At 43.2% G+C, this 26,874-nt stretch overlaps 1 protein-coding gene across 6 annotated transcripts in view; it reads right to left on the bottom strand.

Annotated features, from left to right (window-relative positions):
* The window catches only part of LAP3 (leucine aminopeptidase 3), a 110,573-nt gene that overhangs the window by 61,027 nt on the left and 22,672 nt on the right, over nt 1-26,874 (bottom strand). For all 6 annotated transcript variants that reach the window (XM_085848180.1, XM_085848173.1, XM_085848174.1 and 3 more), the window contains exon 2: nt 9,138-9,198. In XM_085848180.1, the coding sequence (XP_085704306.1) occupies nt 9,138-9,176 (39 nt within the window). In that variant the 5' untranslated portion in view covers nt 9,177-9,198. The remainder of the gene's footprint in view (nt 1-9,137; nt 9,199-26,874) is intronic.

Genomic DNA, 26,874 nt, shown 5'->3' with positions numbered 1-26,874 from the left:
CCTCTGCCAGGATGAACAGTTTACATTTTGGATTGCACTGATATCACTCAATGGTGAAGAATTGCTGAAAAAATTTCCAGATTGGGATCTTCACCAAAATCGAATCAATTCATCCTTGTCACACACCCAACTTGTCCACCAATATTTTGTACAAATCCATCCACAAATTTTTGAGACCTCATGTTCAGAGACAGACAGACAAACACACAGACAAAAAAACAGACAGATGGGGGTGAAAACATAACCTCTGCCCACTTTTGATGGCGGAGGTAACGATGATCCTCTTGATGTTTTACCGAACATTAAGTGACCCCTTTAGACCTTTCGACCCTTTAGTTAGACTTTTACACCCTTTGGATCCCTGAGACCCTTCAGACTCCTTACATCCTTATGATCCCTTAGATCTCTTCATACCCATCTATGTAACTTCTTTCTATCTATCTCTGTGTATATAAATGCAAGTTACCTGATTTTGTCTGAATGAGGTAAACGTCGTAACCAGAGCATGTGTAATGCTGAATGATACTTCATTTAAGAACTATTGGGTCCAGACAGTGCATGCAGAGGTTTACAAACATTATGCATGCAATTTTGAGTTGTATTCATCTTGGTTGTGCATGTGGTGTATGTGTTCAGAGTCGTTGGTTTGCATATCGACCGGAAGTAAAAAAAACAACATAAAATTAACTGTTCAGTCAATTCTGTCAACATATAATTACCTTTCCATCGATTTACTGCACCGAGAAACATAAAAGCAAGATGTTTGTATATTTGTGACATTACTACTTTGAGCTCCCAAAGTTAATCATGACAAAACCTTCTAGGATCAGATTTATGACCACAATGCACATAAATGGTTTAAACAGTCATGAGGTCATTTGTCCCGTTATTGCCATGTTGCACTACTGAGTTAATTTATTTATTCCAGCTTTAAACTACGATATTCTTGATGTTTTACGAATGTCTCAGAGACCCCATTAGACCTTTACACCACTCAGACCCCTTCATATCCCTTCATACCCACATGGGTGAAACTCCTGTATTTTACAGAAATCCATATTTTTGTAAAGATCCATACAGAGGTTTCCATATGTTCATCATCAGAAAGGCAGGCTGCGATTAGAGGGAATTGAAGTGCTATTCCGATCTCCTAATTCGTTTATTAACCCATTTCATCCGGATGGAGTGCAATGCTAACGCAACAACGCATCACGACCACGATTATGTGAATTACTCCCATGGTAGGTTTTATCACGAGATATTTTTGTAGAAGTGACTCAGGTACAAAAGGTTGTAAGTGCGTTTCCATGATTAGATGTCTGCCAAGCAGGAGACCGTGTGCGTGCGTGCGTGCGTGCGTGCGTGCGTGCGTGCGTGCGTGCGTGCATGCGTGCGCGCGCGCGCGTGTTGCGTATCTGCCTTTCCTCATGTTGGAATGGCATTTATATTCGTTTACATCATGAGTGTTTGTTAACGCTTTACTTTGTTATATTAATTGTGTTGTAATAATTTGTGATTGGAATGATGATGTTTGGAATGAAAATACATAGAAATTAAGTTTAAAGCAGAATGAGGAAGTTATAAAAAAAGAGGGCAGGGAAAAGAAAAATGCGGCGTTTCCCCTATCGGAATAGAAGGCTGTGACGTTAATTCATCCCTTGTGGGTGATTTATATGAGCTGTCGAAGACTGCTTGAGTTATGCCTGAGACAGGACTTACTATGTATCCTTCGGTCGTCTCACAAAAGGTCGAAGAGAACTTGTGTGCCATAGCGATCAGTAGCAGCATCATTTTGCCTTTCATGTTATAATCTATATGAATAAATGTTATAGATAGAGAGAGAGAGACAGATGGAGAGTGTGTCTCCTCCATAACTCCAAAACCATAAAAGCTAGCAGCCTGAAACTTTGCATGCAGACAAAGAAAACTCCAAGGAAGTGCAAGAGTGAAAATTGGGAAATTGGGTGTTTAGGTTAATTAAAACACCCATTTTGAAGATAATTAACAGCCTTATTTAATTATATCCTTCATCAGGTGATCCTCAGCCACCTCACTCTATTTGGGGGTTTAAGGCATTTCCTGGGTTACTTCGCTGAAGTCTGAAACCGTCATGTTTTTTGGCCTGCTCAACCATGTCATGATTTGGAACAGGCCATAACGATTTATTATTGATAGTCTTTTTTTTCACTTTCCTCACTCATATTATCGAATGCCTGTCCATCATAGCTACAAATCGATGGGTATATTGCAATGGTTATAAATGCCCGGAGACGCCTAGCTTTTGTGGCTTTATATCATATGCGCACATGCAATAACCTCGAGAATCTCTCAAACTAAGAGGTATTACAAAATTTAAGCCCCAGATTTTAACTCAGCAGCAGTTCCGATGCTAAAAAGTGTTCATTTGTCCAATTCGTACATTGCTTGGGCGTTTCCAGGTGCATAATTTTATCAATGGTAATTGGTAATAATCTAATCGTTTGCCAAGCCAGGCATAAAAAATAACTTTCACCCTTTAAAAATCATGCAAATCAATTGCTGAAATATCAGTGATGTAGTTGTGTGTTACATTGTTCCTGAGTTTTTTGATGGTGAAGGAATGATTGTGTGACAGTTTTTAGATCCTCGTGGAGGATCTCTAAGTCTTACTCACGTTGTTGTTCTTGTGGACTTTTTTGTTTCACAGCCGACAGTTTTTATCGAAACTTCCTGAAACTTGGTATATATATGTAAAAATTCCCTGCGCAGACAGTAACCATCTCCGATTTTGAAAATTCCTCCTAGAAAAAAAAGTTATGACGTCAAAATATCTCCGCTAATGGAAATCGCCTAAAAAATTATCTCAAACTAGGCAAGCTTTTTGAATTCTGTTTGCGGGAATCGAACAGGGCATTAGCAGAAATGAATTACCGCACATATGATACATCACTATGACGTCATATCTATTTTTATGACGTCATTCCTATTTTTTGACATTTTTTGTTTTTTGTTTCATTTGTTTCACAGCCTACATTTTTCATCGAAACTTCCTGAAACTAGGCATATATATGCAAAAAATACCCTGCGCAGACAGTAACCATCTCTGATTTTGAAAATTCCTCCTAGACAAAAAGTTATGACGTCAAAATATCTCCGCTAACGGAAATCGCCTAAAAATGATCTCAAACTTGGCAAGCTTTTTGAATTCTGTTTGCGGGAATCGAACAGGGCATTGGCAGAGATGAATTGCCGCTCATATGATACATCACTATGACGTCATATCAATTTTTATGACGTCATTCCTATTTTTTGACATCTTTTTGTTTCACAACCCAGAGTTTTCATCGGATCTTCGTGAAACTTGCCATGTATATGCAGAAAGCTCACGCACAGGCAGTAACCATCTCAGATTTTGGAAATTCTTTCTAGAAAAAAAGTTGGCGTGATAATATTGCCGCTAATGGAAATCGCCTGTACCATTATCTCCGAAACTAGGCAAGCTGTTTGAATTTTGTTTGCAGGAATCAAGCCGGGCATGAGCACAGATAATTTATCACAAACCTGATACATCACAATGACGTCATATTCGTTTTTATGACGTCATCATTAAGAGGACGAGGATCTTACCTCATTCGAGCTTGTTGTGGCACTAAGGGCCTATCATCATCACAAAGCTCAGGAACATTCTTACACATAACTCTGTCAATCAGCTGCTTTTTTGTAAGCTATTCGCACCAGTGTTGCAAGTTGAATGGCCTGCTTTATGATGCTTTAAAGGGCATTGGATGATCAGCATTTTCTAAATCTAATCGATATGAGAAACGGGATTGAATGAGACATCATTATAAGTGAGGAAAAAGATCGAAGATGAGATTTTCTGCCCGGTTTTATATAGAACACAGTGATTCAAGAGAAAATGCTGTTTGGGCGCATTATATCGCCCTGGTAATGCTCTGGTATGCTGCCTTCTACTCCTCTCACGCTGCCTTCTTCCACTCCTCTCACGCTGCCTTCTCCTCCCCTCATGCTGCCGTCTTCCACTCCTCTCACGCTGCCTTCTTCCCCGCCTCTCATACTGCCTTCTTCCCCACCTCTCACGCTGCCATCTTCCACTCCTCTCACGCTGCCTTCTTCCCCGCCTCTCACGCTGCCTTCTTCCCTGCCTCTCCTCTCATGCTGTCTTCTTCCCCTCCTCTCACCCTGCCATCTTTGCCTGCCCTCATGCTGATGATGCCCCTTCCCTCCCCCTCTCGCTGCCATCACCCTTTCCCCTCCCCTCTCGCTGCCTCCACCACTTCCCCTCCCCTCTCGCTGCTGATGCCCCTTCCCATCCCCTCTCGCTGCCGCCACCACCCTTTCCCCTCCCCTCTCGCAGTCTCCGCCACTTCCCCTCCCCTCTCGCTGTCGTCGTCCCTTCTCCTCCCCTGTCGCGGCTGCTGCTCCTTCCCCTCCCCTCTTGCTGCCACTACCCCTTCCCTTTCCCTCTCGCTACCTCCACCCCTTCCCCTCCCCTCTCGCTGCCGTCGTCCCTTCCCCTCCCCTGTCGCTTCCGCCGCTCCTTACCCTCCCCTCTTGCTGCCACCACCCCTTACACTCTCCTCTCGCTGCCTCTGCCCCTTGCCCTCCCCTCTCACTGCTGCTGCCCCTTGCCCTCCCCCCTTTCTGTCCCTCCCTTCCCTCCCCTCTCGCTGCGACCACTTCCCCTCCCCTCTCGCTGCTGCCCCTTCCCCTCCTCTCATGCTTCCTTCCCTTCCCTCATGCTCACCTCCTCTCAAACCACTCCCTCCCCACTGCCCACTCATTGCCACACTCCCACCCCCCTCCCAGAGTGTATAGTAACGTTTGGTGAGGCGTATGGGGTCTTAAGGCGTTTCCAAGGAAATCTCGCTGGGGTCTGAAGCCGCCATGTTTTTTGGCCTGCTCAACCATGCCTTGACTTGGAACAGACCACAACGATTTTAATGCTAAAGTCTTTTTTTTTCACTTTCCTCACTCATATTATCGAATGCCTGTTCGTCATATCTACGAATAGCTGGGTACACTGCACTACTTATAAACGCCCGGAGATGCTTGCGTCCGTGGCATTATTTCATTTCCGCACATGCGATAACCTCAAGAATCTCTGAAACGAATCGAAATAACGAAATTCTAAGTTCCAGAACTGAACTTAGAAGCAGTTCCGACTCCTAAAAAAAGTGTTCATTTGTACAATTCTGATATATTTGACATTTTGGGCATCCATGGCTGCATGTTTAATATCATGGTTCAGCGATTGCTAATCGTGTGCCAAGTGAGCCGTTTATGATCAAACATTTCGTTGGAGTGAAGGCACATGGCATGCACTCAACAATATTGGCACTGTCACTGAATACTGCATATCGATCGACTTGAACAAAGTTCAGTGCTACTCGCCTGCGTTGGCCACGTGTTGTTCTGCGGTGCAACAGGCGGTAGCTGACTAACTGAAAATGTGAAAATTTATTTTCCACGACGTTTCCCCTTTTTTTCTGCCATTATACGACCTGTCACTTTGGCATAGATAAATACAAATAAAAACTAGAAGAGCACTCGGTAGAACATATACCTTCGCCATGTAATGCCTGATCCACAAGAACATATCGGGCCCAAAACATTTTTGAAATAACGTGCTACATAGTGCTTTATCGTTTTTGGCCTGATCACTCAATGGTGAAGAATCACTTTAAAAATTAAATAATTATCGTGTCCGGATCTGGATACGGATCTGCACCAAAATAACCTTCACCTTCGGTCAGGTCAGGTATGGGAGCATGCGCCAGAGCAGCGTGTGGCTGCGTCCACTTTCCGCCGGTACTCCAGGGGCCTCCGTCTGCCCATCCCCCAGGCAGATGGCTGGCCCATCCCCATCTCCTTGAGATGTCGATCAACCTGCTGCAACCATGAGGCACGTGGTCGGCCCATTGGCCTCCTGCACTCACGAGACTCCCTCGCTGAGAGAATCTAGTGAGCAGGATCAGCGTCAGGAAAACGAGCCACATGTCCATACAGCCGCAGCTGACGCTCACGGACTATGCAGGGAACAAATCTCATTTGAGTCTCTCTCAGCAACCGCTCGTTGGACACAAAGTCCGACCAGCGATAGTCAAGGATTCTCCGAAGAGACCTGGTACTAAAGGAATTAAGTCTCTGTCTCAGATCCTTGGTCAGAGTCCAAGTCTCGCATCCATAGAGCAACACTGGAAGCACCAAGGACCTGAAGACTCAGACTTTCGGCCTCCCGCACAGGTACCGGCAGCGCCACACCCCATTATGCAGTGAATCTATGACTCCCCAGGCCCGACCCAGACGTCGATTGACCTCTGACTCACAGCCAGCAAAGACATGAATATCACTGCCAAGGTAAGTGAATCTCTCCATGACTCAACATCCTCACCACAAACAGGCACAGACAGGACAGTGGCATCCAAGATGTCATTGAAAGCCTGGATCTTAGTTTTGACCCAGGAAACTCGTAATCCCAGCAGCTCCGACTCCTCATTCAGCACCTCGAGGGCCCCCAAAAGGACATCTAAAGTCTCTGCAAAGATGATTGCATCATCTGCAAAATCAAGGTCAGAGATCTTGACATTCACAAACGATGCACCGCAGCTTGATCTCTCCGACATCCTCCCTTTTATCCAGTCCATACAAGTTCTGAAAAGTGTGGGGGCCAGTACACACCCCTGACGAACTCCAGTAGCAACTGGAAATAAGTCAGAGATGGTATCACCACATCTCACAGCACTCTCAGTACCCGAGTAAAGTTCAGACATCAGATCGATCAGTTTTTGTGGCACCCCACGAAGACCAAGAATCCTCCAGAGGGCATCCAGATTCACTGAATCAAATGCTTTACAGAGATCAATATAGGCTGCAAGCAGCCCCTGCCGAAACTCTCGGCTGCGTTCGGTGAGGACCCAAAGAGCAAGGATACGGTCAATCATTGACCTCTTTGGTGTAAAGCCTGACTGCTCTGGACACTGGTGCTCATGCAGATGGTGGCGAACCATATCAAGAATTATCCGAGCAAAGACCTTGCCCGACACTGAGAGCAGTGTCACCCCCGGTAGTTTTTGCAGTCTTGGCGATTACCCTTCCCTTTCCAGAGAGGGACAACAAGGTCCCTCTTCCAGTCAGTTGGGATGATGCCTGTGTTCCAGGCAGAGCACAGAACTGCATACAACGACATGAGTGCAGCATTTCCACCAGCCTTGAGAAGTTCAGCATGGATGCCACAGATCCCTGGAGCTTTACCCCATTTCAACCGGTTCACCGCAGCCTGTGTTTCCACAAGCGAAGGTGGACCACAGTTGATTGGAGGGTCAGCAACAGTTATTGTAACACCCCTGATGTCCAACTCGACAGCTGGTGGATCAGCCTGGTACAACCGCTCAAAGTACCTGGCCCAGCGGCCCTTCACTTCAGACTCCTCTGTCAAGAGCCTACCACTCTCTGCTCTAACTGCAGTGCTCTGAGGGATGGGCTTGGATGAACGCAATGTGCGAATTCCCCTGTAAGCGGGATGAGAATCACCTGTCCACAGGAGATGCTCTACCCCCTCACAGATTCCTCGCACATAGGCCTCCTTGTCCACCCTTAGCGCACGAACAGTTTTACGCCTCAGCTCCCTGAACAGTTCAGCTCTGCCATTCAGCCTGGCCCTGTGACTCTGGTCAATGGTATCCAGTGTCCCTTGAGAGACAAAAAAAAAATGTTCCATTATAAACCAATGCTATTTCTTGGGGGATTAACACATTCCTTGAGCAAACCCACATGGTGGACATATCACCATATATGAGTGTGATATGGAGGCAGCGACAAACAGCTATTTGTGTTCACAAAGCCAGGTGTCTGTTTCCTACAGGCTGGCTGCAACCTGCCCGGGGTTTGAACTCTGCTCCAGGGCCTTGGTGCGAAAAAGCCACAAAGACACAGCTATATACTGTCACATAGCAAGTGCCATACACTGCAATTATGACAACAATGCATCTCCACACAAGGCGGTTATCTTTACGATCAATACCAGTGTATGTGGTCATACCTGCAATGAACACAAAGAACTTCTTTTTCAAAGAACACAAAGAACACAAAGAACACAAAGAACTCCACCTTCGGTGGCAGAAGTAATTAAATGTTTCACTTTAAAAAGTTTTTCGAAATGTTTCGTGCATTGCATGGTAAAGCCACTTGGCGCATGGTCTTGAAGTTTCAATTGCGATATCGCAGTTCTGTACCGGAGGTTGGAAGGCAAAATAAATTATATAATCACAATGAGAAAAAATCTTTTCAGTTATGAAGTAAGGAATCGCCACATCACGGCAGGAAAGCCAAATGCTACACATGCTCACTTTGTGTAGCCTGGATTCAAATCCCGACCCAGCTATAAACTGTCATCCCGGCGTTTCACAGGAAGGGTGATTCATCAATGTGTGTGCGGTCTCTCGGATGTACGAGAAACTGGGTGTCACATCTGCTGGAATCCCTCACCCCTCTACGTCCCAACCCTTCCCCCTCTCTCCCATCCCTCTTTCCAACCTCTCTCTCTCTCTGTCACCCCCTCCTCACATCCCTCCCTCCCGCAGTGTATAGCAATGTCTGGTGAGGCACCGCTCTCCCCACCTTTCTCCCCTGCCTCACACTTCCCCCCACTTCCTAGCTTTCCCTCCCTCCATCATCTCCTCTCCCCTCCCTGTCTCCTCTCTCTAACCCCCCCCCCGTCCCCCACAGTGTATAGCAATGTCTGGTGAGGCATCGCTCTCCCCCACCTCTTTCCCCTTCCTCACACTTCCCCTCCACTTCCAAGCTTTCCCTCCCTCCATCATCTCCTCTCCCTCCCTGCCTCCTCTCTCTCCCCTCCCCCCTCCCCCCCACCCCCGCAGTGTATAGCCAGCGAAGCGACGGGTTGTATTTGCTAGTGAAATAATAAGTATACATTAAAGTCTATCAAAAAAGAGAAAACGGGTCTTTTAAGGAAAATCAATATCCATGTAGTTTTTCAAAAAATAAACTGAAAGAAAGTATTCGAATTCTCCTCAATAACAGATTCTTTACATTTGGCAACAATATACTCCAGCAGACAGTGGGGATACCCATGGGTTCAGATCAAGCAGATAACTTTGGATCATGAGCAAGAAGCAGACCTTGAGACTCCGGCCTCTGTTTTGTGATGCCAATGACATGGAGGGCCTTGGTCTCCACCACCTTAAGGAAACGAGATGGGAAACAGCACATCGGTCAATTGTGGAAAACCACATTCCTTGACACTTTCAATCAAGGCCTTGAACATCAGAATAATTTATTAGTTGGTCAATATCACGACCTATAATAAATCACCATGAAATGCATCACAATTGCCATTTACTGGGTGAAACAGTGTACTTACTGCAATCTTAAGATGTTCAACATTACGAACCCTCACTATTAAAAAAGATAATCCCAGCAAGTCCACTAGTCATTTGCAGTGGGATGATCAATTTTGAAAATTTATTGACACCAGATGTATTTGATGATCAAAGTAGAAATGTATCACAACAAACATGATACATCTGTTCATACGGGGGGGGGGGGGGGGGAAGTAAACCATCTTTGCTTACGCAAGAAGTAAATGTCCTCCAGTGGCTTTCAAGAGTTAAATAACTCAAGATTTACTGAATATGTATCAAAGTGACATTTGGCGTTTCAGAAATAGTTTCACCACAATAGCGAAGATGAGTAAATCGGGTGGCGCGTTCCTTTTATCCCACTTCTCCCACAATTAGGCAAGTAATAGTTGTGGAGGCAATGAAAACCAAACCTTACATTAAAAAGAAGTTATTTGTGTTCATTGCAGGTATGACCGCATACACTGGTATTGATCGTAAAGATAACCGCCTTGTGTGGAGATGCATTGTTGTCATAATTGCAGTGTATGGCACTTGCTATGTGACAGTATATAGCTGTGTCTTTGTGGCTTTTTCGCACCAAGGCCCTGGAGCAGAGTTCAAACCCCGGGCAGGTTGCAGCCAGCCTGCAGGAAACAGACACCTGGCTTTGCGAACACAAAAAGCTGTTTGTCGCTGCCTCCATATCGCACCCATATATGGTGATACGTCCACCATGTGGGTTTGCTCAAGGAATGTGTTAATCCCCCAAGAAATAGCATTGGTTTATACCGGAACCACTTATGTGCAGTGCAAACTAACGTCTCAGGATGTTTTCTTAAGCCGAACAGGTATCTTCTTCAGAATAGGAGGTTGATGACCCTTTCAGGGATTTTGCTCCTTTACCAAACGGAGCTTTTGCCTTTGTAAATTAATAGACGCCAGCACACACGCTAACCCACGGTGAAACAAGAGGCGACGATAAATAATTTATTGTGATGACCTCTGACATTTCATGCACACTCTAATTATATTATGCACTTGATTGGTGGACGAGATATGATTGGCTACCTGGAAGTCCGGCAGCCAATCAGACAGCGCAGACTATTCAACCTTTGTGATGGCATTTTTTTAAGTGATCTTTAAGTGGTCCATGGAGGGACATGTATGTGTGTCGGTGTACTTTTACATGAACTGTATAATGGCATTATTAGTCAGTGTCAAAATCAACACAGTATGTGACTTGTGAACCACTGACCCGCAGTGTGACCACTCGTTGGCTTTTTCATTGGCTCACCTTGGCATTTATGAAAATGAGGACTGGTCACACTGATGACCCAGCATCATGAGCTATGTGCTTACAGTGTCATCAGGTCTGCAAGAGAACTTCCAATCGTCAGGTCTGATTTCTTGTAAAAACAAAATTCACTCTGGCCAATTTTCAAGGAAGGTACACGTCCAGCCAGACTCCAGCTTTGAATTCCCATATACCGTAGAGAGGCTGATTGGCATACGCATCAGGCTTGCCCCACCGATTGTAATGTCCATTTGAACATTTCAGAAGGTGGAACAAAGTTCTCTCTCCCGGGACTCAAAATACCCCCAATTTTTATTATTTTGTCGGATCACGTTTCAAAAACGAAATTGTGATGTTTTGCGGTTCTCACACCCTTGGTTGAAGGGTTCTCTCACTGAACCTGGGATATCTCCAATTGTAGTTAATTTGTCATCATTTCCACCGGTCGTTTTGAAAATCTCAGTGAGGTTATTTCATATGATCCCCATTACTCCAACTATCACTGGCACATCATCGGTGCTCTTCAGCTTTCATATTATTTTGGCTTCATTTTTCGGATCCTGGTACTTTGTCGTTATTCTAATTTCCGTGTTATTTAGGCCAAAGTCGCTGGGTACCGTCACCTCGATCAGCAATGCAGTCTTTTTTCCTTTTTTTGTATTTGAATACTGTGTCCAGTCACAATGCTTCGTTTCTATTGTTGCGGTTGTGGGAATAAACCCCCCAGGGAGAACATCCATGAACACGTAGGAATTCCCGACATAGTTATTTCATTCGTTTGTGTGTAGGTAAGTCTTTGCCCTTTGTCTGGCGGATTGGAGGGAAATGTGTTGTGAGATCGTCTGTTTCATCCTTGGTGTAATGTTTTCCCCCTCTCTACCCACTTTCAACCTTCTCACTCCATCTATCTGCTTCAATCCACTTTCAAGTCATCAGTTCGGTTTTGAATCCCGCAGTACATCAATCTACTGTTCACCCCTCCAGCTCCAATCCGTTATCCTTTCATTTCCCAGGCTCCCCTCAGAAACCTTCCTTCTTCATTCATTCATGCCTCCTCTATTTCCCCAACAGTTTTCACCCGAGCCTCGAACCGTACTTTAGATAATCATTCCTGAGTGAACACACATTCAGTCCTCGCGTTCAAATAAATCCCTTTCCTTGTTTCCCTGCATTTTCCCTTCAAAACGCGAACGCCACATGAACAATTATTACAGTGAAAAGGGATCCCAGGGCTAAAATGATGATAGCCATGGCAGAGAAAGGAATCTTCAGGAAGGGTAGTTGCCAGTCACCAGAGACCTTTCTGGAAAAGACTGGAACATTCCGCAATTGGAGAACCAATCAGAAACAACCACAAGCAGGTGGGAAGAGCCTCTGAGCATTTGATATCACACCCCCAGCCAGCCTCAATATAAGCCTGATTCGCGAGAGGAACGAACGGAACCCCTGGGGAAAACTGCCTCGTCATTGAGGGAGTCGTTATTGTTACATTTGCGCTGTATTCCTGATCGAGTTACCATCTGTGCTGTATTCCTGATCAAGTTACCATCTGCAATGTCGTTACCATCTGCCGGTGCTGCGACTCTGCATGAGTTGCCACTAGCGCAAGAATCGAAGGGTAGACAGTGGCATGGGAACTATTAACCTGGTGGTTTCAACCACCTAGCACCACATCCCAACACCGCATCGACACCCCCATATCCCTCATCACCCCCATCCTTTCCCCTCCTTCACTTTGGGACCGACACAGGCATGCATTGTCTGTGTCCGGTAAGATAGGATTCGACCCAATACTCCACCCTGCTTCTATCTTCTCATACTCTCGTCTACTTTCCCAATTTGAGTGATGGCACCATGTCTTGTATACGTAACTCTGTACAGTAAACTCTCCCATATCGCAGTCAACCAATTGCGTTCAGATTTCTTTATTGCGTTTTTGAATTTCGGCCAATCATGGTTTTTGATCTGAGATGCGTCATTGTTTGCATACACCAGCTGTACGATTACCTCTCATTACGAGCATTTCCTTGTTTCTCATGCACCATTAATTTAAGTAATCAGACCAGTATACCGAACGAAGCTAAATTTAATACAGCAATGAATCACCATCGAACAGGTAATGACATACGGAGATCATTTAATACTAGATCTACAAGATCTTGAAGACACACAACAGGTAACAATGGCGCCCAAACGTAAAACGATCGACAAATTTAATCATGCCAAAAGGCAGAGAAAGGTTATGACATTGTGCAAAGAAATAGAATTGTTAGATACGTCGGCAAGAAATGAAAAAGTGGCATCTGTGGGCTGCCATTACTGGTTCGATGAATCAACTGTGTGTAAACATGAGTGAAATATCTGTGCAAGGGTTCCAGCCAGCGCAAAAGGCTCATTCTAATCCTGTGATCATCATATTAAAAGGATGGAAAAAGTGCTTAATGTTTGGATTGAGGAAGAAACAAACAAGCAGTCATAGACTGGTACTTACAAAATCGTCAACTTGACCTCTGACCTTGTCTAATAAAAGCTGTCTCTTGAGAATGTAGCGACGCAAACCAGAAGTTTCTACGATGATTCTGTACCAAACCATCAAAAATCGTAACATCGACTGAAGTAAAAATCTCCATTTCTCCACGCAATTATTTAATATTATTTTATCAAAGTCACAAAACCGTAATATTCGGCCATCCACCAACAATCTTTACATAATCCGACGGTTAAGCGAGTCAGGCATGCGACGATAACTTTTATTGGGATAAAAAATGACTTTTAAACACCATCTTTATCGAAAACATCGTCAGCGCACACACGCAAAACCTTTACGTGACTCAACGATGCGTCTGCTCGAACGCGCTGCACCACGTGACGAGCCGTGACGCGGCGAGTGAAATATTTTTTATACAATCTTAAAACGTCTCCAAAACATCAGATTTTTTACCAGAATTTCGACAACCGAGTGTTAAGCGTCCTAAGCGATCGCAAAAACCGAAGACAAAATTAAAATCGAAGTTAAAACGAACTCGCAACATCGACCGAAGCAAAAATACTCAATTTCTCCACATGAATTTACGGAATTATGTTTGACCTCACTGTGACCTTGACCTTTGACCGATTATGACCAAAATCTAATCAGCGCTCTCCTGAATCTAATCTAACCATCACGCTCCTGAATCACGTGGTGTAATTTGACATTGGTAGCTTCTTCCGTTTTCGAGTTATCGTGCCTACAAACAAACACACAAACACACACAAACAAACACACAAACAGAGGATGGAAGTCATCAATATACTTACGAAATCTAAAAATGCCTTCAAGTGGACCAGTGTACGGAAGAAGTCATTGGAGGATTTACGCGGACTTTGAGTGGGTCGATGTGTGGGAGAACCCATTGCAGATTTATCAACGTTTTCACAAGGCACCCGGGGCCGAAGGCTCCAGTTCAACCATGGCTCAGGGAAGGAATCAAGGCGAAGGGATATATGTCAGAGCAGATTTTTAATGCCGAAGAGACGGGATTATTTTGGAAGAGGATACCATCTCATACCTTCCTGTCCAAGCAGAGATCTGCTCCGAGTCAAGGTGGCTAGGATCATTTTAGCCTTGTTATACATGGGATGGCCACCAAACCCACGCTTAATGGGATGGCCAGCAGGTAACTTTGTCATGCTCCTGATGATCTAACAGCCAGGGCAAGTTCTACATCCACATCTTTCTAACCCCCACTCTCTTTCCTTTAGCAGCAGCATCACCATCATCATCACTACCGAGCTAAGTCTTGTGTTTTCTTTATATGGCAGAGAACAGTACGAACGAGTACGTAATATGTTTACTCTCACCCACCTAGCTGTTTTGTAATAAATTTAAAATGTAAAATGCTTGTGTTGTTCAACTTACACTGTATTTATTGTATTTACATGATTATTAGCCCCAAATGGACTTAGTCCGTAACAGGTGCTTATGGATTTGGTCTCTATTTTTGTGTTCATGCGTGCGTCTGTGCATCTGCAACCATATCTCGGAAATGTATGGACCAATTTAATTTGTACTTGATAGGAAGACAACACATGATGGTATACATAAGCACATCATTTTGTTTCAAGATGTGATCAATGATGGCCGACTGGCGGCCATTTCAGATGTAAAAAAAAAAAAAACAGTGTCGAACACGTCCTCAACCATTTCTCGGACATGCATTTACCGATCTTGTTCAAACTTGGCACACAGATAAGGAATGATGGCTTACATATGTAAGTCATTTTTGCTTGAGATCAGATCCAATATGGCTGACTGGTGGCCATTTTGTTACTTAAATGTGTCCACAACCCTTTCTCAGACATGCACGGTCTGATTTTGTTCAAACTTGGCTCAAGCACACTACATGATAGCAAACATGTGCACATTGCTTCATTCTGCTATCTGATGAAAGATGGCCGACTGGTAGATTGGCGGCCATTTTAGTTGTAAAAATTAAACCTGGTATCGAACACATCCTCGACCATTTCTCAAACATGCATTTACTGATCTTGTTCAAACTTGGTACACAGATAAAGAATGATGGCTTACATAAGCATCTCTTTTTTTTTACAACAGATGCAAGATGGCTAACTGATGGCTATTTTAGATGGAACAAACCCAATGTTGAACACGTCCTCAACCATTTCTCGGACATGCATTTACTGATTTTGTTCAAACATGTAACACAGATAAAAATGATAGATTACATGTGCACATCTTTTTTTTCCAGATAAGATCCAAGATGGCCGACTGGTGGCCATTTTGTTACTTAAATGTGTCACCAACCATTTCTTAGACATGCACGGTCTGATTTTGTTCAAACTTGGCACAAGCACAGTATATGATGGCATGCATTTGCACCTCGTTTATTTTGCGATCTGATCAAAGATGGCCGATTGGTAGATTGATGGCCATTTTAGTTATACATAAATATGGGCGAGCCCTTTAACTCCATCCAGCAAAATTACTAAAACAACGGGGGCTATGAAATTTTGTCTTTTTTACTTGTTGTAATGTGTTTATTTCTAGCTGCCATTGATCTCCTTCGATATTTTATTTTCTCGAAGTCCAGGAACCGAATCCCCCTCTTCCCAATGGCCCTTGGTTTTAATGATTGCGGTTTTAACTATCAGGGAATTTTCCAGGAACCTCAGCTCCATTATATTTGAGGCTTTACTATATAAGGGGAAAATACGTGCCAGGAATTAAGATTTGGCTCGTCTGTGTCTTTGCTGTAAATTGCCTTTCTCTTACTTTGTAGATACGAGTACTTGCCCCATGATTATTGTTTGTTTGTTTGCGTGTGTGCGTGCATGCGTGCGTGCGTGCGTGCGTGCGTGTGTGTGTGTGTGTGTGTGTGTGTGTGTGTGTGTGCATGTGAATAAATGCTATTTGTTTTTTAACTGTTAAATGTTTCAGACCTGCTCATTTATGTCTTTTCCTTAATGGGTTTGACATAATGTGTACACATAGATAGGCGAGATGTTTTACCCCACAAATTTGCTCGTACCAATAGCCAATGTTCACCCATGCTTCACTTGGCTGTACATATTAAATAGAGTGGTGAACGTTGAGGGCAGTTCCCGAATTAGGACCACCATAGCACTGGTAAGGTAACATGGTAGTTAATCAGCGAGGACCCTGCTCGGTTTGGTTATTTCAATTGGCATCCATGGTTGCCAAGCAACCCCTGGACCGCGGAGTTATCCGTAGCTGGCAGCCTCAGGTCTGAAGGTCAGGGAGAGAATCTGGGGACACACCCTCCAAACTCTCCCCTGTGGTAACCCCTGAACCGTAACGATGTTCACGCTTAATGGAAAACATACGGAGATCATGGCCAACTGGTGGCCATTTTGATGATGGCAGAGAAAAAAAAACCAGCGTCGAACACGTCCTCAACCATTTCTCGGACATGCATTTACCGATCTTGTTCAAACTTGGTGGCCAGAAACATTGATGGCCAGGTCATACTCTTCTCATTTCCGTGTTATTTAGAACAAAGTTGCTGGGTTCTGATACCTCGATTCGCAATGCAGTATTTATCTTTTTGTATTTGATTACCATGTTCAATCACAATGCTTTGGTTTCTATATTCACGCTTGATGGGATGCTCAGGTCATACAGGAGCATTATGTCCTCACTTTCAACGATCGCTTTTGCTTTGTGCTTCCATGACTATTCTGAGATTGGATATTGAAGATTATTCTGAAACTGGCTGGATATTAACGTGCCAGTGGATTACTGTGCATGGATTGTTATGCCTCTGTGTGTATACTTGTTCTGACATGAGTTTTTTTTAACATCCTGAGAGAAGGTGATAGGTGCTTTCTGTTTCTACCTTACAGAACCTACACTTGTCCGATTGACTCAATCCTACCATCTTCTTTGAGCCATTGATGGTGTCCTTGGTCTTGGGCATTTATTACAACCCACTCCATCCCAGTTTAGTTGACCTCTTCTTAATCACTTCAGCAAGCCTCTCTGTCTATTTCCAAGCTGTCCAGCTCTTTATTTTTCGATCTTCCTGCTTTTCTATCATTCTCCCAAGTATGCGTCTATATTTGGTGACATTTTGCTCTATAATCCCCACACCCAACCCCCTTTGTTTTTGTGGGGGGGGTGGGGGGGAGGGTTGCAATCATTGGGGCTGTATTCACTGCTGTTTCGATTCCCAGTGTAACATTTTCTATTCGCACCTGTTTTTGGAATTTTTTGCAAGGTCGTGAGAGTGAGTATCCATGGGAATGGGACCCACACCAGCCAGGAGGGGAAGGAAAAAAAAGTCTTCAAACATTCAACTAAAGATCCAGCAGTTTTAAAGATAAGTACAAGATGAACTTTGGCGTTTCATGTCCGGGCCTCGCATTCTATTATCTTTAGGCCGTTTTCTTGCAAGCATTGAAAGATTTTTACCCAACTCATAAAATTATAGCTGAAATGCAATTCTCTATATATGGTATGTTGGAAGATCAGAGAAACATCCAATTTATTCAGTGTTGAATAATATGAAAAGAAAATTACATTCTTCAGCAGAATACCTAATTACCCAATTCTTAAAATTCCCAATTTTTTAAAGTTAAGTACAGTACTACAAACGGTCTTTTCAATGGGCTATTGAACAATTTGTATGCATGACATTTGAGGGGTCCATTATCAAAACAGAATTGTAAAGTTTGTGATGAAACGCTCAGCAGCAAATGGTAGATGAAACATGTGAAAGAGACTGAAGACAACACCTCGTTTTTATCATTGTTTATGATGTTTCATCATTTGATTGTTGGAATAAAGTGATGCCCCCACCGCCACTCCCACTCCTCCCCCGCCCCCAGTCCTCCAATTGGAAAGATATGTAACGTGTTGCCTACTGGGAAGCTACACAATTTGGTGATGCCTTCAGTATCGAATATGGATCATACCTACTGCAACTTGTACTTTGTTGTGGCCTGGAACTATGTAGTTACTTCCAGAACACTATGCGTGCGTGTGTGTGTGTGTGTGTGTGTGTGTGTGTGTGTGTGTGTGTGTGTGTGTGTGTGTGTGTGTGTGTGTGTGTGTGTGTGTGTGTGTGTGTGTGCGCGCGCGCGCGCCATTTCCCTCGTGTGATGGGGCTTCAATTGATACGCACACATGGTGTGACAGATCGGTGCCACTGAAAACAAATCTGTGGAATTTTTTGAATGCAGGTTAATTCTGTCTGCAATAAACTGATACGTTGAACCTAATACTGTGCGGGGGAGTGAGTGCAATGCTTGGCAGACAACATGCTAATCAAAATCTTTTATCGGCATTCAGACTTTTCTTTTTCTTGTTTGGACACTTTGTTGAAACACGCACTTAAAATGTAACAGCAGACACCACCCGACACTTAATCAATAGTGATTTACCAAGCATATACCATCTTCTCCAATCATTTGTCCATGATTACTCACACCTTGTCCTTAATTTATATATTAACTATATATGAACTGAAGTACTCACGGGACCAAGACCTATCATGTAATGGTGGTGGTAATGGTGGTGGTAGTGGTGGTGATGAGTCACCATCCGAAAACAAACTTATCTTATCATTGAGCCAAACCTTATGGAGTATTATTCATAGGTTGGGAAACAGTATTATTCACAGCGTAAGGTTAGCTCATTTTATCATTTAATGCTTTAAAATACGAAGGAGTCATCCATTCAGTGCGTAGGCAAGACCGAATTGGGGTTGGGAGGGTGACGGTTTGACCCGGTGTGTTATTGTGCAGGGAAGTGGGGGTGAGGAGGGGGAAAGGGGGCATGAAGTGGCTGCTTACATGCAAAGGTACTTCCACATTTCACACATCAATAATGGCTGTTAAACTTTCAAGTATCTTCCCTCCTCAATCTCCCACACCAGTTTGGGTATTTATCCATTACTGATTCCTATCCCTCAGTGATATTGACCATTGGCAAGGGAGGGTGAATGGAGGGTGGGTGCCTCAATGGTTCGTAGAGGAGTACACCTGCATTGTGGAAGAGTACACCTGCATCCAAAGTAAAAGAGTTCAAATTGGGAAAGGGCTTGGGAAATTAATGATGGGTATGCACATATGTGTTTACCTTATACCTGATGGGTATGCACATATGTGTATTTGCTACAGTTCCAAAATTCACAGAATATGTGTATGTGTGAGGTTATTAAATAATTATTGGATGAATGAAAACTTTTGTTTTCATGTTATTTCTTTTAACATTAATATTTATTTCCATCAAAACGTTTTAAAATAGTAAAACCAATATTTCAGTGTGTGTAATAAATAGATGGTGCAAAATGAGCGATTCCTTTTCCAAATAAGTCGCCATATTGAATTCAATTGTAGCTTTCAAAAGGGGAAAATAATATCCTGGTGGCATTCACTCCGACTCGTGCTTTCCTTTCGTTTTCCTTCCCAGCAGCCAATAATCTGATAAATAGTTTCAAGTGTTAGTGTGTTTGTTTGTGCATTTGTACGTTATTCTTTAACGGTCGAACCATAGCACCTGGAGCCCCCAAATTTTGTGTGTAGGTCCTTTAGAATCTGGGCAAGGTTTGAAGCTACCACACGTTGACCCTGAAGTCTGTTTTGAGAACACCAAAGGCCGCTATAAAGTGTACATTGTGATGTGGGGGTGAGACAGTGCTGCCACCGGCCTGCAGCCGAAGCCCCCACTGGGAAAAGCTCAGTTTTGTAATTACACTAGACAACCCGTGAACCCGTTGAGTTCCCGTTGTGACAGCGGTTGATGAAAAAAAAATCATTTCAGGAAAAAACAAAGATAGCTCCAGCGAACTATACCGCTGAGGTTGTTTGCATTGATCAAATTCTCCGGAAGAGAACTTGACTGAATCAGGAATTGATTTTTAAACAATTTTTTCGTTGCCCGATTTGAACAAAACTTGATATTGAACACCGCGGGAGAATGGTGAGTAAGATGGCCCTAAAATTTTTGCACTATTGTTTACTGTTTTGGCTGTATTTCAGGAACATACACATATACATACATACATACATACATACATACATACATACATACAGGATGAGAGTTTTAGTAATATATAGATAATATTAAAAGCTTATTAAGAAAGCAAACACCTATACTACCGTATTAAAAAAATGAAGTCACTATCAACTAATTTAGCTGCACAGCAAGCAAGATTCAGGACCCAAAGTTTTGTACCGATCAAATGTGCCATGACGGCTGTCCATATAATATTTCTAACATACCAATCTATGTACCAATATAATGTGCCATCTATTTAATGCACCATCTACCTAATTTTTGAACATTCCGTCTCTCCAATGTATAAATCTAATGTTCCCTTCAACATTGCATATATGTTCAAATGAGTATGAGATAGGTAAAAATAAGTTTTAAAAAAAGTAGAGGTATATTCAAAGTACACTGCCCCCATGCCACATAAATAAATAAATAAATCTTCTGGCACGCGACATTGCCAGGGCGCCTTCGACGCCCGGCGATGCTGTGCAGCACATGGAGACGGATTTGGGAGGAAGCAGTGTACAATAATTGATTGATTAATTGCATCATTAAAATAAATCAATAGTAATCATAAAATAATTAATTTATTGATCAATTTCCTAATAGCATACAAAACCATCAGTTTCACCCGAATCTGTAATTTTTTGAAAATTAATTCAATGAAAATTTTATAATTAATTGATGAATCATTAAATCAAAAATACCCTTTATAACCAAATCACTTGTTCACTGTCATGTCCAAATATCAGCTTCCCATTTCAAAAGGTGCCTGATATCTTGCCCAGATGAGAAAGAAAATAAATAAGTAATTAATTGATTAATAAAAAATAGTGTTTTTGCCAAAGCACATCTTCACTTTTGTCCCCGAATTTCAGCTTCGTAGATCAAAGGATGGCCGAGATATTGCCCAGACAACAAACAAGAAAACGGAGTATTCCCTTCCTTTGGGCCTGGAGATGACGTCATGCATCACCTGGATATGGAATCAGGAAGGAGTGGTGTGGAACAAGTGCAGAGCTTTGGAGATGCCAAGTCTGAGTTTGAATCCGAACCCAATATTATAAAGTGTCAGAGTGGTGTTTCACAGACAGAGTGTTACATCCCAAAGCCCACCATCACTTGGGTGAACACTAAGCTGGGTGCCCCGTCTGCTAGCATTAGTTGGTGGACATTAAAGATCTCACGGTGTCTTTAGTAAAGAGTAGACACGTTATCACCGGCACCTTGAACAAATTACAAATTTCTGCCCCAAATGATTGCTGGGAAGGCAATGGCAAAACCACCCAATATCACCAAACCTCCCAGGATTACCACATCACCCAGCATTACAAAACCTCCTAGGATAACCACATAACCTAGCATAACCACATTACCAAACATAAAGCCTCTAGTATAACCAGACCACCCAGCATAACCACATCACCCAGCATTGACAATTACCACCCAGCATATCCATCCATCCATTGGAACCATAATCTGTGCAAAGCGTTGGGGCTGCTTAAGCAGTCTCCCTAGCTGAGCAGGATTTGAACTCAGGACCCTCGGATCCCAAGCTCGCCACCCTAACCATTAAGCCATCACCAGGCATACCCAGCATATAACCTTCACGAAGAGACTGCTTTGGCACCACCGACTCCCTGTAAAGAGTATGGTACATTGATAATGAAATGTTGGTAAAACATGTGTGAAAAGATAATCGTTGGTGAATGTGTATGTTGATTAATGATATCTTAATTCGTCTTTAAGTGAGCCTTTCACGCTGGAATGTGAACTATTCTATCAGAATGCAAAATTCTTCAATAGACAAATATCGGTTTCTCAAACTTGCCCTTTGAATTCCGAGCCACGGGTTTGGAATTCCGTTCTTTGGTACTTATGTTGTGGTGAATTGATGTGCCTGTAAATACCGTGCTAAGAATCTAACAATGCCTCAACAGAATAATATTGGAAGCCTTTCAAATTCCTTACCAAGCCTGTTGGATCATGACGAATGTTCCATGACAATCATGCAAGGTACGAAGATCATCCCAAAATTTCTGTCACCCAATTGTAACATTTTGGGTAAAAGGTCAAGATGATTATTTTGAACATTGGGGCTGCATATGCATGAGAGAGAGAAAAAGAGAAAAAGAGAAAAAGAGAAAAAGAGAAAAAGAGAAAAAGAGAAAAAGAGAAAAAAGAGAAAAAGAGAAAAAGAGAAAAAGAGAAAAAGAGAAAAAGAGAGAGAGAGAGAGAGAGAGAGAGAGAGAGAGAGAGAGAGAGAGAGAGAGAGAGAGAGAGAGAGAGAGAGAGAGAGAGAGAGAGAGAGAGAGACAGAAAGAGAGAGACAGAGACAGAGACAGAGAGAGAGAGAGAGAGAGAGAGAGAGAGAGAGAGAGAGAGAGAGAGAGAGAGAGAGAGAGAGAGAGACAGATACAGATACAGAGTCCACTGGGTGGTTTTCCATTGCCTTTCCCAATGTAGTTAAAGAGGATGTTGGTCAGGGTCCTGGTACACAATGACCTGCTTTTGCGGAAGACAATGTGGGATCTATTAATATCTGTCAGCAAACACTTGCAAACGTGACATCTGGCTAAATGTCCCTCTGAAGGACGCCAAACTCATTGATGGGACACCCTGCTTGTAAAGCACCAGGACGACAGTTGATCGTTCGTTTTTGAATCTAAATCTGATCAGGCACCACCACCACCTGGTACCAAAAGAAGAGACCTGGTACCAAGTCGAGTCCGCTAACTCCAAGCTGTCCTGTCAGCCTTTGTCAAACATATGTATATACTATCTCGTGATGTACAGATGTCTCTGGTATATATCGTTTCTCATTCTATTTGTGTTGTTTCAGGAATTAAAATCGTCTACTACTCTGGCTCAATAATTCCCACTTTCTTGTGCGGTTGGCCGGGTATTTGGCCCATGTCTTTCATGAAGAGGAACAGGCCATGCCTGATGCACAACTGGAGCTGATTTTGGGCAGGAATTTGTAATTTGTTCAAGATGCTGGGGATTACTCATTTACTCTTTGTGGAATATGTCCCTCAGATATTGAAAAATATTTCTGGCTCAAGATAAAACTGGGATTTGTAACGTCCACCCATGACCAGTGCTGGCAGATAGCTCCCCCGGCTTAAAGCCCCCTGAGGAACGGCACACCCATTGATGAATCGCCCTGCTAGCAAAACACAAGAATGACATATAGTTGGATCAAGATTCAAACCGAGGCTCAACAGCTCACAGGCAAGTGAACATATCTCTCTGCTATCCTTCCTGGCCTTACTGGCATTTACAAGGAATAAAATTCTAAGTTCGGGATAGTGTAATGAACCAAACCTACAGTGTGTAAATCTCTTTCAAACAAACAAACAAATGAAATTGCTCATTGAGCAAGGAATTGCCGGAATAACTTTGTCATATCTCCATTATCTCTGAAAAAACAAAAACCTGGAAATCAATTTAGTTCTTATAAGTCGATAGTGCTACTGTTTAATGAGTTATCGCACTTAGTTTGGTCATGATCATAACTTGGAAGTCAATCGGACTTTAAATGGCGTTTTCATCGCAACTTGAAAGTTTTGACCCGACCCCCCCCCCCACCCTGACATTCGACCCCCGACCACTAAGAAGGTTGTTGGTGTGACACCCCAATGAGACATATGGTTGGATGCAGTATGGGAAGATGCACATTTTGGATTTGGTTTGAAGTCGATACGACCATTTTAGCGGACGTTATTGCGAAAATAAGAATTTCGGTTTTTCGGTGACCTTGACCTTGACCTTTGACCTAGATTCACCAAAAACGACAAGTGTCTAAGTTGGACCATGGCCGACGTCTGTACCCAGTTTGGTCATGATCGCTGAAACGGTGTGGCTGCTACAGGCTAAACAAACACACAAACAGACAGATACACAGAATGAAATTGCTCGTTGAGCAAGGAATTGCTGGAATAACTTTGTCATATCTCCATGAGCTCTGAAAAAACAAAAATCTGAAGTTTGATCTTTCAAGGTCACCAGATTTGCCTTGACCTTGTGACTTCACATAGTGACAACCTATGCATGCACGAGATCAAACCTCCCTGGAATCAAACCTCCCTTTGACCTAGATTCACCATTTGTTCATCATTATGAAAATTCGTTGCCATGGTAACTGAAAGTGGAGAGCTAGAATTACTCTGGTTTTTATTTTTTTTTTTGGAGTAATAACGGATATTCATAGTAAAAGAGTACACATGAAATCTGAACTAGTTTCGTCCGAAAATGACATTTTTTATCGCAGTTTGAATTTTTCTTTTTTGTGAATGCGCGTCAACTTTGACACGTTATATCTCGGAAACAGGAAGTGATAGAGAAAAACGAGAAACACATGTAGTCCTACTTTTCAATGGCGAACAATATGGCGTTAATGCTGTTTTTCTATCTTGAATATCGCAGAAGTTATATCTCCAAAGAAAATTACAGAAATTTCCCCAAAATACGCTATTTTTCGATATATCTCGAAAACTGGAAGTGATAGAGAATAACGAAAAATATGTATTTCCCTACTTTTCGATGGCGATCAATATAACATAAACCTTGTTGCTCTATCTTTCAAAGTCTTGAAATTATGGCCATTTTCTCATCATTGTAAAAACCGGCGACCTCGGGTTTGACCTTACAAGGTCACACAAAGTCAACAAATTCGGTGTCAAATAAAAGGTCATATGCAAGTTCCTATATGTTGATAATGATAATGTAGTTGCTATCTGTCACTGTTTTTTGAGTTATGGCCATTTTAAAGTGAAAATCAACTTTTACATGACCCCCCTCAACTTCGACTTGGGGCGAACTTCGAAACTTTGCATTTTTTAGCATGCAAATGTGAAAAATCATAATTAGAGATATGAATTGTGAACATTTTAAGCCTAGTTTGAAGTCGATACGACCATTTTTGAGTACGTTATGACAAAAAAAACGATTCATGGTTTATAGTCGATCTTGACATTGACCTTGATTGAAGGTCAACCAAACTTAACACATCAGTAGCCATCCAGTGTCATTGCCTACATGGGTGCAAATATTGCTGAAGAAATCTGCACAATTGTGGACACTGTCAAACTTTTTAAAAACCTGAAAATTTGCATTTGTTTATCATTAGGGAACTTTGTTGCCATGGTAACCAGAAAAGGCTGATCCAAATTTCATAATTTTTGGCATATAATAGGACACTCATACCAAGATACCACATGCCAAATTGGAAGTCAATCGGGAACGAAATGACGTTTTTATCGCTATTTGAAATTTTTGACCCGACCCCCCCCCCTGACATTCGACCCCCGACCACTAAGAAGGGTGGTGGTGTGACACCCCAATGAGACATCTGGTTGGATGCAGGATTGGAAGATGCACATTTGGGATTTGGTTTGAAGTCGATATGACCATTTTAGCGGACGTTATTGCGAAAATAAGAATTTCGGTTTTTCGGTGACCTTGACCTTTGACCTAGATTCACCAAAAAGGACAAGTGTCTAAGTTGGACCACGGCCGACATCTGTACCCAGTTTGGTCATGATCACTGAAACGGTGTGGCTGCTACAAGGTAAACAAACACACAAACCAACAGACAGAAAGACACAGAATGACACACACAAGCGACCAACATAATTGCCGAAATCCGAAGGATTCTGGCAATTAACAAACAGGTCAGGTTAGGTATGGGAGCCTGCACCGGAGCAGCGCGTCACTGCGTCCACTTTCCGCCGGAACTCCAAGAGCCTCCATCTGGCCATCCCTCAGGCAGATGCCTGGCCCATCCCCATCTCCTTGAGATGTTGATCAATCTGCTGTAACCACGAGGCACGTGGTCGGCCCATTGACCTCCTCCACTCACGAGGCTCCCTGGCTTAGAGAATCTGGTGAGCAAGATCAGCATCAGGAAAATGAGCCACGTGTCCAAACAGCCGCTGCTGATGCTCACGGACGAAGCAGGTAATAAATCTCATTTGAGTCTCTCTCAGCAACTGCTCGTTGGGCGCAAAGTCCGACCAGCGGTAGCCAAGGATTCTCCGAAGAGACCTGGTACCAAAAGAATTAAGTCTCTTCTCAGATCCCCGGTCAGAGACCAAGTCTCACATCTATAGAGCAAGACTGGAAATACGAAGGACCAAAGACTGGGACTTTCGTCCTACCGCACAGGTACCGGCAGCGCCACAACCCATGATCCAGTGAATCCATGACTCCCCAGGCCCGACCCAGACGTCTGCTAACCTCTGGCTCACAACCAGCAGAGCCATGAATATCACTGCCAAGGAAAGTGAATCTCTCTGTGACCTCAACACCCTCACAACAATCAGGTACAGACAGGATAGCAGCATCCAAGATGTCATTGAAAGCTTGCATCTTAGTTTTGACCCAGGAAACCCGTAATGCAAGTCATTCCGACTCCTCATTCAGCACTTCGAGGGCCACTAAAAGGATATCTAGAGTCTCCGCAAAGATGACTGCGTCATCCGTGAAAACAAGGTCAGAGATCTTGACATTCCCAAACGATGCACTGCATCTTGATCTCTCCGACATCCTCCCCAGGATCCAGTCCATACAAGTGCTGAAAAGTGTGGGGGCCAGTACACACCCTGACGAACTCCAGTAACAACTGGAAATAAGGCAGAGATGGTACCACCACATCTCTATGCTATCCTTCCTGGCCTTACTGGCATTTCCATCATGAAACA

This window comes from Eptatretus burgeri, chromosome 12, assembly GCF_056783735.1.
Source record: "Eptatretus burgeri isolate ZD-2024b chromosome 12, Ebu_testis_v1, whole genome shotgun sequence".
Taxonomy (NCBI): domain Eukaryota; kingdom Metazoa; phylum Chordata; class Myxini; order Myxiniformes; family Myxinidae; genus Eptatretus; species Eptatretus burgeri.
This window is presented reverse-complemented; position numbering and strand designations above follow the sequence as displayed.